The sequence below is a fragment of the Tursiops truncatus genome, chromosome 14 (genome assembly GCF_011762595.2).
Source record: "Tursiops truncatus isolate mTurTru1 chromosome 14, mTurTru1.mat.Y, whole genome shotgun sequence".
In the NCBI taxonomy this organism is placed as follows: Eukaryota; Metazoa; Chordata; class Mammalia; order Artiodactyla; family Delphinidae; genus Tursiops; species Tursiops truncatus.
The window spans coordinates 31033717-31054422 of NC_047047.1; the positions used below are offsets into that span (position 1 = coordinate 31033717).

General features: G+C 39.1%; 1 protein-coding gene across 7 annotated transcripts in view; it reads right to left on the reverse strand.

The window, feature by feature from the left end:
- The window catches only part of ANTXR1 (ANTXR cell adhesion molecule 1), a 266303-nt gene that overhangs the window by 207273 nt on the left and 38324 nt on the right, over window positions 1-20706 (reverse strand). For all 7 annotated transcript variants that reach the window (XM_073791293.1, XM_033838374.2, XM_073791292.1 and 4 more), the window contains exon 4: window positions 453-534. In XM_073791293.1, the coding sequence (XP_073647394.1) occupies window positions 453-534 (82 nt within the window). The remainder of the gene's footprint in view (window positions 1-452; window positions 535-20706) is intronic.

Genomic DNA, 20706 nt, shown 5'->3' on the forward strand with positions numbered 1-20706 from the left:
CGATTCTTTATGTAATTCACCCAGGTTTCACTCAAATATCAATGGATCATGTCCTCTGAAGTTACCCTGGATCAATATCTTTCCTCTCATAGACTGGGACTTGTTTTGCTGAAGCCTGAAGTCCTTGCAATTCTGTCTCAACCTCTGAAGAAATATATAGAAAAGGTTACCTTGGGAATAGAGAGGACTTGTGTGTGGCATGATTCATGAGTTCTGGCCAAGCATTAGCTAAGAGACCCTTCATCAGTGTCAGGGAAGGAGGAAGAAATTTCATTTATTTGGCTCTTTTGGATGGAGTTATCGTGTACACACTTATGGAAAATTGTTTTCACTCTTGCCATTGGGTGTTATTCAGTTCCTTTAATATGTGTGTCTCATCTCATCAGCCATCCCTGTGTTGATGTTTCCACATCACAATCTTCTTTTGGAGTTTAAAACTCTTTTAAAATTACCCTTTCAAATCCTTCATGCATGTAAGTGTCTCCTCCTGGCAGAACCTTCTGGAGTTCTTCTAGGCCTTGACGGATCTGTTCCCTGAAATCCAAAGACACCCTGTTAGTCTTATTAGAGCATTTTTTATTTTGCTGTTGACAGTCACATGCTTTAGTCTTCTTATCTTTGTGGATAGTCTATATTGCCCAAACAGTCCCCCAAAACCCTATAACAGGAAAGTCTTTCTAGTAAATTATCCATTTAGGGGCGGCCACAGTGTAGAATAAGTGAGATTTCAAGGATTGAGGGAAAGGACACTTCAGGAATCTCCAGGTGCAGGTGAAAAATTTCCATTCCCTGAACAGGACAAAGTTTTCATTCTACGTTGGAAACGAGTCTTAAGACTTGTCTTCTTAGGCAACTTTATATCAAGATGCAAAGGGCTCATGTGAGCCAGAAAAAGGTGGGTACTAAGAACCCAGGGCAAGGCCACCACAAGGACCGCAGGCAGGAAGGGCAGGCATCTGGAGCAAGCTGCCATCAGAAGAGCTGTGCCAGAGAAAACCATGTAGTCAGCTTTGAAAATAAAGACCCAGGCAATCTATGCTTTCTAGGACGACCAAGAGTGTTTTCTGTGGGCTGGTGCCCATGTTTTCTTACTTTGATTGCTCAAGGTGGTAGTGGGGCAGGAAGAGGAAGTGGGTTATGGTATTGGGAAAGGGTCCGATAGCAGTGGGAAACGTGAAGGTTCGGGGACCAATTAGAATCTTTGTGGACCATTCCCTCAGAGATGTAAAACGTCCACGTTCATGTTCCTGTCAATTAAATAGCTTCATACTGTGCTGAAAAGGGCGAGAAAGTGTAGTTTCTGAAAAAGAATATGAACTTCATTCATGAATAAGCCCATAAAGCGTTTGAAGTTACCCTCCTCACTCTGGGGTTTCTTTAGGGGCCGAGGGTGGAGATGCACAATTTAAACTAAGTGGGGACTACTATCAATTTTCTACATGTTATCTTCTAGGCCTACAGAGTTGTGAAATTGCATGGCAATAGAAAGTCAATAAAAGGTGCAACACCCTAGGGACTTCCCTGGTGGTCCAGTGGTAAAAGAATCCGCCTTCCAATGCAGGGGACGCAGGTTCGATCCCTGGTCAGGGAACTAAGATCCCACATGCCTCAAGGCAACTAATCTCTCGTGCCACAACTACTGAGCTCATGCACCTCAACTAGAGAGCCCACGTGCCACAACTAGAGAGAGAAAACCTGTACGCCACAACTAGAGAGAATTCCTCATGCCTCAATGAAGATCCTGCATGCCACAACAAAGACCAGACACAGCGGTGGGGGGGGGGGGAAGCTGGGGCGAAGTGAGAGTAGCATCGACATATATACACTACCGAATGTAAAACAGTTAGCTAGTGGGAAGCAGCCGCATAGCACAGGGAGATCAGCTCAGTGCTTTTCGATGACTTACAGAGGTGGGATAGGGAGGGTGGTTCAAGAAGGAGGGGATATGGGGATATATGTACGCATGTGGCTGGCTCACTTTGTTGTACAACAGAAACTAATGCAGTATTGTGAAGCAATTATACTCCAATAAAGATCTATTACAAAATTAAAAAAAATAAATTAAGTGGGGAAACTTCTTTTGAGCAGGGAAAGAACCTCACGTTCACTGAACATCCATTATATACAAGACCCTGCACAAAGATTTCTGATTTTATCCTCACAATAACCACTCAAGGTAGGTATTATTGCCCTCATATTATAGATAAGAAAACTTGGGTTCAGAGAGGTTAGTTAAGTAGGAGGGCAGAGGCTTGAGGTCAAATCTACCTGATTCAAAAAAAATCTGCCCGGCTTTCTACTTTGCCAAGCAGCATAAGACAGTGGGCAGTTTTCAGTAAAACTTGAATTAATGAACAGCAGTGGCAATGTTTAACACTACCTGAGTACTTATACCGTGTCAAGCTCTGTTTGAAAAATACATGTAATTCATTTACTTATGCCTCATGATAGCTCTTTGAGGTAGATACTAATATTATCTCTAGTTCACAGATGAGGACTCTGTGACTCAGCTGAGTCACAGAGAGAGAGAGTCTAAGAAAGTTGCCCAAAGCCCCTCCACTACTAGGTGGCAGAGGTGGGATTTCAACCCAAATGCCCTACTCTCAGTCATTATATTAAACTGTTTCTCTCTTGAATAAATGAATGAATGAATGTATAAAGTTTATTACTGGCTTATTCTGGTAATTGCTTAAAGAGGAAGTCCGATGCAGAATTAATCTTTTGTTAAAACTGATGTAATGGGGCGGTCATGGGTGAGACCTGATTGCCAGGTTGGAAGTTTTAAAAGACAAACTGAAAACGGTTTAGCCTGAGCCTGTCCCTGGCCCAGGCTGCTGATGCTTCTTAGGTGGAATATTTAAGACCAAGTAACTCAGACTTTGGGAAATGTACTGATTATTGTCTGCTTGTCCTATCAGCGCCCAGATATCAGACCACGTGCCCAGCTGCCCTAATCAGAAACCAGAAGCCTTCTTTGACCCCCTCTACCTTGACTCTCCTCTCTCTTGCTCCCGTACGTAATATAACATTAGATTCCATCGGTCGCGCTCTAAACATACCTTGAAACTGACACTTCTTCACCTCTTCTGCCAACCTCATGGTCTGGGCGACCATTATTTTTTACTTAGACCATTGGGAAAGTCACTGGCCGTCTTTTGACTGCCTTCTCACCCCCCCTGCATTCAATCTCCACATGGCTGCCACAGCGTTCTTAAAATATGGATCAAAACATGTCATTCACTCCCCTGCTCAAAATCCTTCACAGCCATTGATTACACTTGGGATAAAACCTCGTCCTGGGTTTCCCTGGTGGCGCAGTGGTTGAGAGTCCGCCTGCTGATGCAGGGGACACGGGTTTGTGCCCCGGTCCGGGAAGATCCCACATGCCGCGGAGCGGCTGGGCCCGTGCGCCATGGCCGCTGAGCCTGCGCGTCCGGAGCCTGTGCTCCGCAACGGGAGAGGCCACAACAGTGGGAGGCCCGCGAACCGCAAAACAAACAAACAAACAAAAAAAACAAACAAAACAACCCCTCAGGTCCTCACCATGACCTTCAAGTGCCTTCATGGGATGGATCCTCTGCCTCCTCGACAGCCTTATCTTGCACCGCTCTGCTCCCACTGCCTTCACCTGAGTCCCACTGGTCTTCCTAAGCTCCTTTCTCCAGCAGATCCTTCACACCTGCAGTCACTGCTGCCTGGAGGCTGGGGAGGCTCTTTGCCCAGCTCTTCGCTGGGCTAATTCTTACCCAGCCTTCAATCCCAACCTAAATATCAATTGCTCAAAGTAGCCTCATCTGAGTTCCCCAATTCAAATTAGCTCCCTCAATTAGACTGCACATAGCACCCCACAATTGTTGCTTTATAGCACTTAGGACATTTTATAACTAATAATATTTGATTATGTGATTATCTGTTCACTTTAGTTTAGTTTGTTCATTTGTTTCCGTTCTAGACTTTAAACTCCATCAGGGCTGGGCCATGTCTGTGTTGGTCTCCACTGTATCTTCTGTGTCTGCTATAGTACCTGGAACATTATAGACATTCAACAAATATTTGCTGAAGAGGTGGGAGGAGGAAATAAGCTTCATGGGCCATGTGGACGGTGGCCAGGCAGAGCTGACCTGGTAGTAATTGACTGTAGGGAAGGTCTGGGTCCATGTGGTTACAGACCATTCTCTGTGTTGTACCTCTTTACGTACCCCCTCCCCCCAATTTTAATAAATTCCATTAAAAGCCATAGTTTAATTTCAACTCTATCATTTGGTAATGAGAAAGAGCATACATCTATGCATGAGAAGGAGGGTTAAAGGTGACAGCGGAGTCCCCAACTGAGGCCACCAAAGGGAGGGGGAGGGTGGCATTAGCAGTCACCTGGCAGAGGGCAACTTTGCCCTGCAGGTTGGCGGTTTCATGAGGATAACGGCAAACAAGGTGGCATGAGGGTGAGGCTGGGATATGAGAGTGAGGCTGGGACAGGAAAACTGAGGTTTATTCCTGAGCACACAGAGGTGTCACCCTGAAACCCTTCGGTATAGCTGAGGGGCATTATGGGGTTGGGGGCTAATTTCTGACAATTAAGGGGGTGGAGGTTGGGCATCAAAAGTAAATGTGAACAAAAAAAGTAAATGTGGTCTTATCTTTGGTCATTTAAAAACTCTATTTATTTATTTATTTATTTATTTGCCTGCCTTGGGTCTTAGTTGCGGCACGCGGGATCTTCATTGTGGCCCGTGGGCTCTAGAATGCACGGGCTTAGTTGCCGTGCAGAATGTGGGATCTTAGTTCCTCGACCAGGGATTGAACCCGCATCCGCTGCATTGGAAGGCGGATTCTTAACCACTGGACCACCAAGGAAGTCCCTTATCTTTGACTAGGTCATTGACTAGTGAGGTTTAGGACGTTTTGGTAACACTAAAATTGGAATATTGTGTTAAGACTAAATCTTTAAAAAAAAAAAGAGGACTAAAAAAAGGCACAATGGGGCTGTGGAAAAGGTTCCCTGGCTTCTCTGTATTTTTTCCCTGCCAAAAAAAGTCTGGGAACTGGGGTGTTTTCTCTAAGCCTATTTCCCTTCCTTTACAAGTATTTTCTTGAGCTTTCTATTTTTTGGTACCAGAACAAGCAAAGGCTGTTTTGGAAACTGTCCTTATCCTTGATACTTTGTGTCTGGCAAGATATGATGAGCTCACTAGTCCCAAGCAGTGGTCACACTCCCCTTATACCACCCTCCTTGGTAAAAGGTCAGATGACTTACGGCCCCACCTCCCTACTCCATGCCCCTTCTCTACGTTCCTACAACATCTAAGCAAACAAAACAGATGGTTTCATGGAAATTGTGGGTCCATTTTAATTCTGGGACAATAGGACTATTAATAAAGAGTATTTTTTTAATGCTCTCTTAGAAATGAAAGAAAATTGGGAGAAAGATCTTTTAAAGGGGGCGATAAGAAGCTCTCCTCTCTGAGGACTTGGTTACTACCAAATGAAATATTATCTTCCTGGGAAATGAGAGTCCGGGAGTCCTATGAAAACAGGCTGCTATTAAAGAGTCGCCTCTTTTCCTTGGTGGTTTCGTGTTTCTGCCAGTGTTCTTACTTAGAAGTTAAGGGCTTTCAGGCCCTATGTCTTGTGCTCCTTTTGCAACCCCTGTAACACTTAATGACGGACCTAGAGTGATCTGCTGTTGAATGAATGACTCTAGTTTGGATGCATCCATCCATAAATTCATTCATTTCCACAACTATTTATTGAGCACACACCATGCAACCAGCACTACGCCGGTTTGTAGGGGTAGGGAGCGGGGAGAATCAGTTACAGTGTCTGTAGGGCTTTCTCTTGCCCTCGGAATTTCTGTAAACTTCTTGAAGATAACTTTCTGGGATTCTAGTTGTATTGTGACATTTTAATATTTGCTGATGAAAACATTAAAGGATAAACGCACATAAGCACGTCAAGAAGCACTTTAACAACTTTTTACCCCAAGTATCTCAGTGATGCTCCTACTGCAAAACCCTCCTTGGGGTTGCGCAATATCGACCATATTTTCAGTCTATAAAAACAACCTCCACCACCCCCCGAAACCCAACATCAGCTCTGCACTGTCCACTTGCCTCCTAGTAAAACAGCTTCTGTGGAATTGACTTTTCTCAAATGTCCTGGAGTTTTTGGCTTCGGAGCCTCAACTATACAGTAAACACACATCACTGTTAACCACTAATGCTACACTCACAATATTTCCAGATGTCTCAGGGCTCCAGGGTTGACTACAAAAGACGTGAAGTAAACAGAACAGAATAGCAAAGATTAATTAAAGACATTTTTGCTGTTACTTTGGAGTCTTAAGTCCCACAAGCAACTCTGATCATTTGTTTATAATGTATAGAAATCATGTCCTCTTTGTGATTTTTCCCAAAGAATAGGCCAATATGATGAATGACAACAGGATGCATGTTGAACCAAAGATTCTTTGCTATACTTTTTAAAAGTGAGGTATAAGTTATATACAGTAACATGCACAGGTATTTATTAATTTCCATTATAATTGTTGAATTTATTTCTATTACCTTGTCCTTAATATTCCTTTATTCTCTTTCAATATCTGTAGGATCTATAGTAATATCCTCCCTTTCATTTCATTTTAGCAGTTGCTGTACGGGGAGTTATCCTTATTTTATGACAGGCTACCAAAAGTTAATATTATACCACTTCTCATATAATGGAAAAACCCTTTAATATTATACTTCCATGTAATTTCCTCTCATCCTTTGTGCTATTGTTGTCACATATTCTACTTATGTATATGGAATTCACTCCAAAATACAGTGTTAATTGTTTCTGTCTTAAATAATCATCTTTTTATGACATTAAGAAAATAGTTACCATTTCTGGTACTCTCCCTTTTTAGGTAGCTTTAGTTTACACCTGGTATCATTTTTTCTCTGCTTAAAGAATTTTTTTAGCCTTTATTTATTTATTTTGTAGTGCAGATTTGCTGGTGATGATTCTCTTAGCTTTTTTTTCTTTCTAGAAATGTCTTAATTTCACCTTCAATTTTAAGGATGTTTTCACTGGATACAGAGTTCAAAATCGACTTTTCTTCCCTTTGATCTCTTTAAAGAGATTGATCCTTTGTCTTCAGGATTGCATGTGTTTTTTTTTTCCGGTGAAAAGTAAGTGATTTTCGTTGCTGTTTCTCTGTAATATGTCTTTTCCCTCCCCCTTGGACTGCTTTTAAGATTCCTACCTTATTCTTGTTTTCAAGAATTCAGCTGTGATGTGCTTAGGTTATTATTATTATTATTTTTGTATTTGTCCCGTTTGTGGTTCTTTCAGCTTCTTGAATCCCTGTGTGGAACATCATGTTTGGCATTCTAATTACACATATATTAGATCACTTGATATTACCCCACAAATAAGAGGATCTGGTTCATCACCCCCCCCATCTTTTCCCTTTCTCTTTCAGTTTAAATAATTTCTATTAATGTGTTTTTAAGTTCATTAATCCATTTTCTGCAGAAAAATTTTTCGGTCCACAGTTTTCACTCGGTTTTCTTTTTTTTTTATCCAGATAGCCCATGTTTTCCTCCATTATATTCACCTTTTCTTGTAAATTCTTTATATGTTTATAATAGCTGTTTAAACATCCCTGTCTACTAATTCCAATAATTGAGTCATTTGTGGTTTTTTCTTGATTATGGATTCCATTTTCCCACTTCTTCCCATGTCTCACAATCTTTTAACTTACATTTCACACATTGTATATATTTTAAAAAGCAGTGGAAACTTAGGTATAATATTGATTTGTTTTGTTGACTCATTGCGGAGTGTAAGCCTTTTATCTTTGTAAGCTGGGGTGGGAAGCTGAATATTTAGATTCTCCCTTGAGTTAGGTTGACTTGGGGCTGGAACACAGCTTTAATTACAGTGTATTAGAGCGTTATTGGCCGAAGTCCCAGCTTTCTGCGCTGCCCCGCCTTTGTGATCTTTCCTGTATTTGAGGTGTGAGGGAGTTAGGCACAGCTACAGATAATTTCGCTTAACCTGACTCCAGAATCCAAGTACCACAAGTATCCATGGGATTAAGTGATTTCTCTCTGCTTTTCAACAAGTCCTCCACTGCTGCTTTCTTGGAAAAATGCAGAGGTGTGGGTGAGAGGGAAGAATTATTAGGCTAAGAAATTTCTTTTTTCATTGGGGCTCTTTCAGATAATCCATCCCCCTGGCACACATTGTTGTCTAAGGCTCAGCTGACTTTTCCTCATGCCTGAAAAGTCTCTGTCCATGGCTGGCCTACATTTCCAATTTCCCTAGCCAGATCAGGCATCCACCTCCAAGTATGGAAGTTTCCATAGATCTCTGATCAGCTCTATAGGGCTTGTTTCTCTCTAATTCAGTTCATCAGTGCTTCCTGTGTGTCTGCTAGCCCCAGAAGAACATGTGAATTCTATTTTGTCTGGACTTTTCTGGTTGACCATGGAAATGAAGGTTTTTCATATGCCTCTACATCCTAACTAGAAGCAGACATACGGAAAAGGCTTTTTTCTAAATATTTGTGACTATACATTTGTTTCAAGTCAGGAAGAAAAATACTGGAGATGATTACCAGCATATAAATATACTCTAGTATCTTTCATCTTAACAAAATAAATCTTCTGTGACCCCACATCTCCCTCTAGCTATTGACCAATTCAATGCATTTCTCTTCAAAACACAACTTCTTGAAAGAGTACTCCCTTCCTAATTTTTCCTGGTAAAGATTTCAAATGTGAAGTGATCTTTGACTATACATCTGTTCATAGCGGATGAGCGAGGCTAAGACTTGTTGGAAGCTCTGTGTGCCTGGTGGGGTGTGCCAGTTGGTGGACGATCAGTTTTTGTCAACAGGATCTTTTCATTGAGGACCCTCAAATATCAACGGATGAGCATTTTTCCCCCTCTGAAATACTTAATTCTACAGAGAAGTAGTTTTCAAACTCTTTCCTTTGTGCTAGTTCTGGAATTGACAAAGGGGAGGGTTGGGAGTAGCAACATTTGTTATGCACGTCTCCATAATCTCCCATGCCTGGTATCCATCCAGGAAACCATTCTTGTTTAATTTTGCCAGAGAACGTACTTCTCTTTTCTGGTGGAGCTGGAAAACGGGTAATTTTCAAATTGTAGTGGAGGCGAGTAGTTCTGAAGGTTGAAAAGATCCTTTAAACACAGTCCAATCTTCACCCCGTAACCCTTCCTTTCCAAGATTCTGCAAGGCTACAAGGCTAGTTCCTCTTCAGTACCTCCTCTTCAGGATTACATCTGACTGCTTACATCACTTGCCGCTCCCTGTATTCTTTCTGTCCTCATCTATGGTGTTCTTATGGTTAACTATTCCTTAATTTCCTCAAATCTGTGGTGGTGTTTTACCTTCTCCCGATTTGGGGTGCTTTTTGCAAGCAAAAGGGCTAAAAATGTCATTACCCCTCAATTGAAAATTGAAAGCCCTCACCTTTTAACCTATTTTGCAGTGACTTCTGTCTCAACAGTTCTGCTGAAATGGGCTTTGTGAAGGTTCCCCAGTGATCTCCACATTCCCAATCCAATGGTCACTTCTCTGGCTTCCTCTTCCTTAGCCTCTTACAGCATCAGACACAGTTAACCTCCCTCTCAATTTAAAATGCTTTCTTCTCTTGACTCCCATCACAGCATCCTCTCTCCATCTCCCTCATCAGGTGTTCTTTCTCATATTTCTGTGTAGGCTTTTCCTTCTCTTCTAGAACTCTAAAGATTGGAGGGCCCCAGAATCCAGATCCCCTTATTTTTACACCTACACTGTCTTACAAGGCAATCTCATTCTTCCCATGGCTTCAGTGCCATTCACAAGAGTGTGGATTTTGGAGGAAGATAGACTTGGAATTGAATCATAGTTCTGCCACTTCCAACACATGTCAACCTTTGATTTCTCAAATGTAAAGTGAAGGTGTGGAACTATAAGATCTACCAGCTTCCTTCCAGCTCAGAGTCCTGCATCTGATTTTATGTGGGGACCAATGGTTGAAACAGAAACAGAACCTGGGAATTCGCTGGGAACTGGAGAGGCCACATTTGGCAGACAGCAGTAGTCCACAATGTGACACAGGGTCAAGTGCAGACCAGTAACCAAAGTCCGCTAAGAGGAGCCCATCAAGGAATTTCCAAATTCCCAAGCTGTCCTAAACTGGCATAGAGGACAGGAACAATGGATTAATCACAGGGCAATGTGATGAATTTGTCCAAACAAACTCCTCTGTACACAACTCTGTTTTGGTTGGTTTCTCATTTGTGCAGTGGTTTTCACCATGCAGTTTCCTATGGCAACACTTGGCTTTTGAAACAAATCCCTGTAAGACCTTTCCCATCACTAACACTTTGCCCTAGTTGAGTCATACTTTGCAGGAGATGGGAACGGTGGAAAGAAAGTAGGCTCCATAGTCAGGGTTGCGCAAATATGTATCTTTATCCCATGAGAACCTTTAGGTCCCTGTTCCTCTTAGTTCACTAGGGACTAGGTCTCACCTGGTGCTGGTGGCATCTAAAATGGTCAGGTTGATATACTTGAGCTTAGTACTGCTGACCACAAGGAGTGTTTGGAAGGGCATAGGATAGAGTGGCACTCTACCAATCCTGTGCAACAGAGAATGAGTCCAGGGTCACCCTCTCAGATGGAAGCTGAAGCAGGCAGCCCTAGGGTAGATGATAGACAAGAGTCTGCTATTTTGGTCAGGCTGGAGAAGGTTACACTTCTCTACAAAGACAGGACTTCCTTATCACACTTTGGAGTAATATTGGGCTGGAGGTGGGGGTAGGTAGGAGTATACTAGGTCCACACCAGATAATCTAACCCACAAGTCAAATGTGTGCGCACCTATTTGAGAAAAGTTGGGGGGATCATACAAGATGTTGGTAGGATTTGGGTAAATGAAAACTCTTATAAATCGCTAATTGGATTGTAAATTGGTGCAGCCCCTTTGGAGAACAATTAAATCATGCCTGGTTAAGTTACATATTCACATACCAAAGACCTAGCAGTTCAATCCCTAGTTATATATCGTTATAGAAGAGAAATCTTGCTTCCCACCTGTCTGGGAGACAGGTACAAGAATGTTCATTGCAACTTTGTTTATAACAGCAGAAACTTAGAAACTAACTGTCCGTTAATAAGAGAATAGATTAGTACACGGTGGTACATTCTCACAATAAAATTCAATGCAACAGAAAGTATACATTAGTTACAATGAACCAAGTGTAGCTACATGTATCTACATAGAAAAAGTTTCAAAAATACGATGTTACGTGTAAAAAGCAAGTTCAAGAAAAATACATGCAATATGATAATTTATTATAAAGTGGAATAGGAAACAATTTATTATTCATGGGTATGTAAAAATATACAACAGTCATTAAAATGATAAATCCCACATTCAGGATAGTAATACCTCTGGTAAGGAAAGAGAAAGGGGGGGTCAATACCTGTAACATTTTATTTTATAAGCTTGGTGGTGGATAATGAGTGTTTACTATCCTTTTTGTGGTATGCTTTTGTTATACTTAGAATATTTAATAATTTAAAAAATTGTTGAGAGTGAGTAGCAAAGGCTGAACTGCAGTCCATGAGGAGCCATTCCGAGCCTATCAAAGGCAGCACTGAATCTAAGGCTCAAGTCCCCACACTGGAGGCCAGGAGGCTAGGAGATGATGGACAGGCCTGATGTGGACCAATAGTGGTGTTTTTTTTGGTTAGGCCACGGAAAATTTGTTGGTTGTGACTATCTAGCTTTTTCTTTTTCTTTTGCGATACGCGGGCCTCTCACTGCTGTGGCCTCTCCCGTTGCAGAGCACAGGCTCCGGACGCACAGGCTCAGCGGCCATGGCTCACGGGCCCAGCCGCTCCGTGGCATGTGGGATCCTCCCGGACCAGGGCATGAACCCGTGTCCCTTGCATCGGCAGGCGGACTCTCAACCACTGCGCCACCAGGGAAGCCCGTGGCTATCTAGCTTTGAATAGGAGAACTCTACCATCGTTTGACTCCACTATTTCTGAAGTTTGCCTTGCTGGCTTCATCCAGACAAGAATGTTTCTGGACGCTGCTCTGTCAGATTTTATCCTTTATATCTGTATGTGCCACATGAAGCATAGCAGGTGAGGAAGGGAAGTAACATTTCCTGAGTATCTGTGCTGTGCCAGGGTTTCTGCTAGCCTCTTTCCACGTATTAATTCATGAAGTTTCTCAGCAACACCATATGATGATTGTCATCTTCATTATACATTTGAAAAAACAGATTCATAGAAGTAAAGAACTTGCGCATGCTGGTGGAGCCCAGATTGGAACCCAGGCTGGTCCTGGTACAAAGTCTGTGTTGTCTCTACTACATCTGTGGCATTCGAACTTGGTATAGGACAATGTACTGGACACAAAGACACAGAAGATGTGTGTGTGTATATGTATATATACAATTTTTTTTTCCCTGGGGCATAAATTGTACTCCAAAATTTGAGAAAGGACTCCACATGACTTTCATAAAAAATCAAGCATTGGAGTCTTATAGAATAGAATACAAATGCACATGCATATTTTTTGTATTACTCAGTAATTAAAAAAAATTTTATTAGAGTATAATTGCTTTACAATGTTAGTTTCTACTGTACTGTAAAGTGAATCAGCTATACGTATACATATATCCCCTCTTTTTTGGATTTCCTTCCCATTTAGGTCACTACAGAGCATTGAGTAGAGTTCCCTGTGCTATACAGTAGGTTCTTATTAGTTATCTATTTTATACATAGTATCAATAGTGTATATATGTCAATCCCGATCTCCCAATTCATTCTATCCCCCTTTTTCCCCCTTGGTATCCTTACCTTTGTTCTCTACGTCTGTGTATCTATTTCTGCTTTGTAAATACGATAGTCTTTTTTTTTTTTTTTTTTTGCGGTACGCGGGCCTCTCACTGTTGCGGCCTCTCCTGCTGCGGAGCACAGGCTCCGGACGCGCAGGCTCTGCGGCCATGGCTCACGGGCCCAGCCGCTCCGCGGCATGTGGGATCCTCCCGGACCGGGGCACGAACCCGTGTCCCCTACATCGGCAGGCGGACTCTCAACCACTGCGCCACCAGGGAAGCCCCAAGATCGTCATTTTTAAGATGAAAGGATGTCGAAGAAATTTCTTGCTTTTGATGAGCCACTTCAAATTCTACCCTAGGACCCCAGGGCTATGCCCCAGGGTACTTTCTTCTACTAACAGGGGTCCTCCAGAGGGAGAGTGTGAGAAACACTGGACCACTCTACTCTCGCACATCTCAGCCTGTTCCCAGACCCGCTGAATTGCTTCAAGGTGGGTTCTTTTTACCATCATTGAAATGCAATATGAGAAGCCCTTAGACAAACTTCCTCTAGAGACACTGCCTGTGTGCTCCCGTCTGGAGGAAGTCTTGCTAGAACCATTAGGCAAAGGAAAAAATAACTTTTTACCTGACTTCATGCTAAAGCAGTCTTTTCTACCCATGCTCCTCTATATAGGGATAGACTGGCCAACGGTTAAAAACTTCAGAGAAGGGTGTGAGTCACGGAGAGCCGGGGACTCACTCTGAATTATTCTTGGCTATGCTGTGATGATTTGAGTGGGGTGTGTCCAGGAGGAGTGAGGGTGATTCCTCAGCTCTCTGTTAAGACCCTAACAACTACAAGTGTAACAACACCATTTACTATGTGCCTGGCATTGCTAATCCCTCCAACAGTTCTACAAGGTAGGGCTGATCTTTATTATTTATTTTACAGATGAAGAAACAGAGGCACAGAGAGGTAAGGACCTTTCCCATGGACTCAGACCCCATGATATTCTCTCTCCATCAACAGGACAAGAGAATAAATAAATGCTCCCCTCCATGTCTCCTAATTTTGCCATCTAACCTTCTTGTACCTGAACGAATAGTACTTTAAAATGGAATGAATCCAGAGGCTTTCAAGCACAAAGTATCTGAAGACTCTTTTTCTCTCTTGTTATTTTTAAACTTAGAAAAAGCTTTTAGAACTATGTCTCTTGGTAATGACAGCCTGTATTCATTCTTCTCCAGGAATCAAGTGATGTGTTCAAAATATGTCATTTTCCCCTGTGATACTGATGGCAAAACCACACTCTTCAAACCAAACCAAAGGCTGGCTGAGAGGGATAGAGAAGTGTGGTCTCTTGGTTTCCACTCAGCAGTTTGAGCCAAGCGTTCTTGGCTTTTACTTCGGCTCCTTAAAACCAGTAAGCAAGATGCTTAACCTCCTAACCCCATCTGCCAAATACTGATCCTACCTCTGTACCTTTTTGCGAGGAGTATTTCCAAGCTGACGTCATTAAAAAGGCCACAAAGATAAAACGTGCAGAGGGCACGTGCTTTCAGGGAATTGCTTTCTGGAAGAAGTTAGAGGGTTTGGGGTGGTGAGTTGCGTATGCTTAGGTTTGTTTTTAATTTAAAAGTGTATATAGTAGTAAAATTGTGGGAAACCCTATAGCACAGTGATTAGGAGTGTGGACATTGGGGCCATGGTTCCCAGGCTCAGATCCAGGTTCCTTCACTTTTATGCAAGGAGGCTTTTGAGCCTTCTATGACTCGGTATCCCCATCTACATAAAACATAATAAATAATATAATTCCCATAACAACCTTACACGGTAGGTATTATCATTTTCTCTTCCTATAGTTGAAAAAAGTATTCTAGGTTATTGGTACATAATAAACCATTAATAAAGGAGTATATATTCTATATACATATATATACACAAATGCATATGTATTTATGCACATATATACAGTGGTTGCTACCATTTAATTATTCCACAGATAAGAAACAAAAGACAGCAGCGTGCATCCTAATACAGTGAATTGGGTAAGCTATGTAATGTAGCAGAAAAAAAATCACTGGATTTAAGAATTTTAATTTTGTGAGTTAAAAAAAATTCTACTGTCATTGACTACTTATATGAATTTAGGCAAATAATTCAATCTCTCTGAGAATGATTTTCTTAGCAGTGAAGTGAGGCCAGTGGGTTGGATAAGACATATTAATTCTTTGACCCATAGTTGTTTCATCATGCTTTTTTTTTTTTCATCTTGCAAAGTTTAGAAGAAAGGTGAAATTTCCAGTTAAAAGTAGTGATCTGGGTCTATCTATACTTTTTAACCTCCCCTTTTCTTTCGAAAATGCTGTAGAAACAGCTAAGCAAGTATGAGAGGGGCAAATGTTTTTCATTGCCGGAAAATTGGTAAGGGTGCCATACATAAGCCAGACACTTGGAAGAATTCCTGCAAGATGTAGAGCTGCTGAGATCAGGATGAGGGAAGGACCTACGAGCCTGGAATTCTGTGACCTGAGAAAAGCCTGTGGGTGGTGGTAGGATAGGTTCTTAACACAGTGATCTAACATCTACAACTCACCATTTTCCTTTGGCATAAGCTTCCTCCTTACCTTGGATACCCTACTAGGTCTCTACCTTTTTCAAGAAAAAATTACACTACATATAAATTTTCCCATCTTCTTTTCCTGTGATCTTCACATTTTCAACAAAAATTTACATGATCTCTGACAGAACTCATCCCAAATCCCAGTCCTGAAAAACCTAGCTGTTCCTCTTTTGAGTCACTCTATTAAGGAAAATTCTCATAAGATGGAAAGAAAGGACCAATTTAAGAAAGTTGAGAAAATTTCCCCTTTGAAGCAAACTCATATAAGAAACAGGAGAACACATAAAACAATTCTAATTGATATTCATGATAAAGATATATCATCTCTAACACAATAACAGGGTGTGCCTCCCACAAACACAAGGAAAAATTCAGGATCAGAAAAATATTCATTGGGTTGAAAGATATTATTTGTCAGTTAAAAAATGCAACGGCACTAAAAACTATAAAACATTGATGAAAGAAATTAATGAAAGCATAAATAAATGGAAAGACAGCCTATGTTCATGGATCAGAAAACTTAATATTGTTAAGATGACAGTACTGCCCCAAATGATCTACAGATTCAATGCAATCTCTCAAAATTCCAAAGACAGAAACAGAAAAACTTATTCTAAATTTCATATGGAATCTCAAGGGAATCTAAATAGCCAAAACAATCTTGAAAAAGAACAAAAGTTGGGAGATTCACACTTTCTGATTTCAAAACTTGCTACAAAGCCACAGTAGTAGCATAAGGACAGTTGTATAGACCAAAGGAATAGAATAGAGGGCCCAGAGATAAAACTTTGCATATATGGTCAAGTGATTTTCAACAAGGGTGCCAATCATTTAATGGGGGCAAAGACAGTGTTTTCAATAAATGGTGCTGGGAAAATTGGATATCCATTTTCAATATAATTAAATTAGACCCTTATTTCAAACCATAAACAAAAATTAATTCAAGATGGATCAAGGACCTAAATGTAAGAGCTAAAACTATAAAACTCTTAGAAAAAACAAAGGGGAAAAGTTTTATGACATTGGAGTTGGCAATGATTTCTTGAAATATAAAGCCCAAAGTGCAAGGCAACAGAAGAAAAAAAATAGATAAATTGGATTCATCAAAATTAAACAATTTTGTGCATTAAAAGACACTATCAACAGATTGAAAAGGTAACCCACAGAATGGGAGAAAATATTTGTAAATCATATATTTAATAAGGGATTAATATCCAGAATATGTAAAGAACTCTTAGAACATAATAACAATTTAAAAAAACCCAACTGAAAAATGGACAAAGGTCTTGAATAGACATTTCTCCAAAGAAGATATACGAATGTGCCAATAAGCACATGAAAAGATGCTCAACATCACTAATCATTAGGGAAATACAAATTAAAACTACAGTGAGATACTATATCATACCCATTGGGATGGCTGTTATAAAGGAAAAAAAACCCCAACAGATTAAATGGATTAAAAACTTGAATGTAAGACCTGAAACCATAAAACTCCTAGAAGAAAACACAGGCAGTATGCTCTTTGCCATTGGTCTTAGCAATATCTTTCTGAGCATGTATCCTCAGGCAGAGGAAACAAAACCAAAAATCAACAAATGGGATGACATCAAACTAAAAAGCTTCATATCTGATAAGGGGTTATTATCCAAAATATATAAAGAACTCATACAACTCAACAACCAAAAAAACAAACAACCCAATTTCAAAATGGGCAGAGGACCTGAATCGACATTTTTCCAAAGAAAACATACAGATAGCTAACAGGCACATGAAGAGATGTTCAACATCACTAATTATCAGGGAACTGCAAATGAAAACCATAATGAAATATTACCTCATGCCTGTTAGAATGGCTATTATCAAAAAGGCGAGAGATAAAAAGTGTTGGAAAAAATAAAAAATAAAATAAAAATAAAAACAAACAAACAAAAAAAAGTGTTGGAAAGGAGGCAGAGAAAAGGGAACCCTCATACACTGTTGATGGGAATGTAAATCGGTGCAGCCACTAATGGAAAACAGTATGAAGTTTCCTCAAAAAATTAAGAAAAGAACTACCATATGATCCAGCTATTCGACTTCTGGGTATTTATCTGAAGAATATGAAAACACTAATTAGAAAAGACCTATGCACCCCTATATTCATCATAGCATTATTTATAATAGCCAATAAATGGAAACAACCTAAGTGCCTGTCAATGGGTGAATGGACACACACACACACACACACAATGGAATACTACTCAGCCATAAAAAGATGAAATCCTGCCATTTGCAACAACATGGATGGACCTTGAGGGTATTACGTTAAGTGACATAAGTCAGATGGGGAAAGACAAATACTGTATGATTTCACTCATGTGTGGAATCCGAAAGCCAAACAGAAAACCAAAATAAGCCAAACAGAAAACCAAAACAAACACGTAGATACAGAGAACAGAGTAGTTATCAGAGGGGAAGGTGTTGGGGGGCAGTGTGAAATGGGTAGAGGGTCAACTATGGTGATGAATAGAAACTAAATTTTTAGTGGTGAGCATGCTGTCATGTACACAGAAGTAGAAATATATGTTGTACACATGAAACTTATATAATGTTATAAACCAATGTTATCTCAATTTAAAAAAAAAACAGAAAATCATAAGTATCAATAAAGATGTGGAGAAATTGGAATCTCTATGCATTGTTGGGAGGACTGTAAAATGGTGCAGCCACTGTGGAAAACTGTATGATGGTTCCTCAAAAAAGTAAACACAGAATTACTATATAATCCATCAGTTCCACTGCTAGTGTATGCCCCAAAGAATTGAAACCAGGGACTTGAACAGAGATTTACACGCTAATGTTCATAGTAGCATTATTCACAACAGCCAAAAGATGGAAACAACTCAACCATCCATTGACAGATAAATGGATAAGCAAAATGTGGTATATACATACAATGGAATATTATTCTGGCCTTAAAAATGAATGAAATTCTGATACACGCTACAACATGGATGGTCCTTGAAGACATGTTAAGTGAAATAAGCCAGACAAAAGGACAAAAATTATCTGATTCCACTTATATGAAGTACCTAGAACAGGCAAAATAATAGAGATAGATGGTAGAATAGAGGTTGCCAGGGACAGGGGAGAGTTTTAGTTTTGGATGATGAAAAAGTCCTGGAGATGGAGAGTGGTGATGGTTGCACAGCTTACTGCCACCACACTGTATGCTTAAAAATGGTTAAAGTGTTAAGCTTTATGGTATGTATATTTTACCACCATTAAAAAAAACAATGCAATGGAAACAGTGAACAGTAAGGCGAATGCTGCAAAAACAAAAACAAAACAACTTAAATTGGTGAATGACTGAACATTGGTGAATGAATGAAACATTCTCAAAGAAAAATGGTAGACATTAAAAAATTATAATAGAGTATAAAGGAGATTTTGGGTAGATTCAAGAATCCAATGAACAGACAGAAGAAAAGTAATAATAAAAGAAATAATAGAAAAAAAATCCTAAGCCAAAGAAGTTTATTAACTTGTCAGATGGAATGGCTCAAGTCCTATACAAAGTATTCTACAAAATTAATGGATGGCCTTGGACCAAAATATACTCTCTTGACTTTTCTTTTAAATTCCAAAGACAAAGACAAAACTTTTTTACAAGCATTCAAGAGGGGAAAACAAAGGAGAAATGTACTAAATTGGAATCTCTCCTTTTTCTATATGCGATATAGAACAGAATGCATGCAAGTTGACATTGTATCACTGTTTCTAGTAAATTTAGGGGAAAAGATAGTCAGTATATAAGAACTTTATAATTAAAGTTCAATTAAAATATTTACCTGAAGGTGAATAACAACAATTCTCAAATAAGTTGGACTTAGAAAGCTTAATATTCACATACCCCTCAGAAAAATTTTACCTGAGAAAAGACTCAGCTAACTAAGAAATGTTAAAAATAAATTAAAAAAAAACTTCAAATACTGGAAAGGAAATATGTATATGCGTGTGTATGTGTATACACTTATGAAACATAAGGCAAATATTTCTTAATAAATTGAGCAAGGAGAAAAATAAATATTATTTAATTCTTGCCATTATAAAGAGAAGCACCCACTGGGAACTGTTACTAGAATAAGAATTAAATTATACTCTTTCAAATTATACTTTTCAAATCAACGGTGGAATATTAAAATATCAAGCAAGGGTAAAAGCTAAATGGGTGGGCAAAGATATAGTAAGAAAATACAAAAAAATTTTAAGTTTATAATATTTTTGGACAAAGGACTTAAAAAGCATTAAAGATGATAAAGTTTACTTTACATTGATTAGAAATTTATTCCATAATAAAAACACATGTGAGCTAAATAATACAGTGTAAATGATAAGGCAATGTATTGAAAATTCAAACAGTCATGATGGAAAGTTTGAAAATATTTCTCTGTCTTCACAGATCAAGTAAACAAAAATATTTAATAAATTTAATCAATATATTCTTATATAAAACTTTTCATTCATCCATGTATACATATTTTCTAACATCCATGAATGATAAATAAAATTTATTCCTATGTTAGGCCACCAATAAAAATTAATAAATTTAAAAAGTAGAAATTATATAAACCATATTTTCTGAAAAAATGCAATGACTCTAGAAATTGAGAAAAATATAAAAAACCAAAAATCATGTGGAAATTGTGAAATATTTTGTAAATAATTTAATATCAAATCTAAAATATAAACTATTTAGAAATTAACAATAATGAGAACAGTACATGTTGGAGCATATGAGATTCAATAAGGAAGAGATTTAGAGTACAATTTATATTCATAATAGCTTTTATTATTAAATGAGAAATAATAAAATATAATGAATTTCAATTCATAAAAAGAGATGAATAAAAGATAAGCCAAAGGAAGGAATTAATAATAGTAAAAGAATAAAGTAATATATCATAAAACAAAACAATTATACGAAAGAAAACTGATGAATAAATCTAAGAGAGAACCCATTGAGTAATTTGAATGGGGCAATAAGAGACAAAAATACTTTACATGAATGTTGGAAAAGGGATATAACCACAGATACAGAAGAGATTTTGAAAATTAAAAAGGTATGTTATAAAATTAAAATATCAACACACTGGTAATTTCTACCACTTCTCAAGGTGGTAAATACGATAATAACAATAGTCATACAGGATTTTGAGATAACTGTCAAATATCTTCTTTAATAATGGTTTAGGCTTAGTTG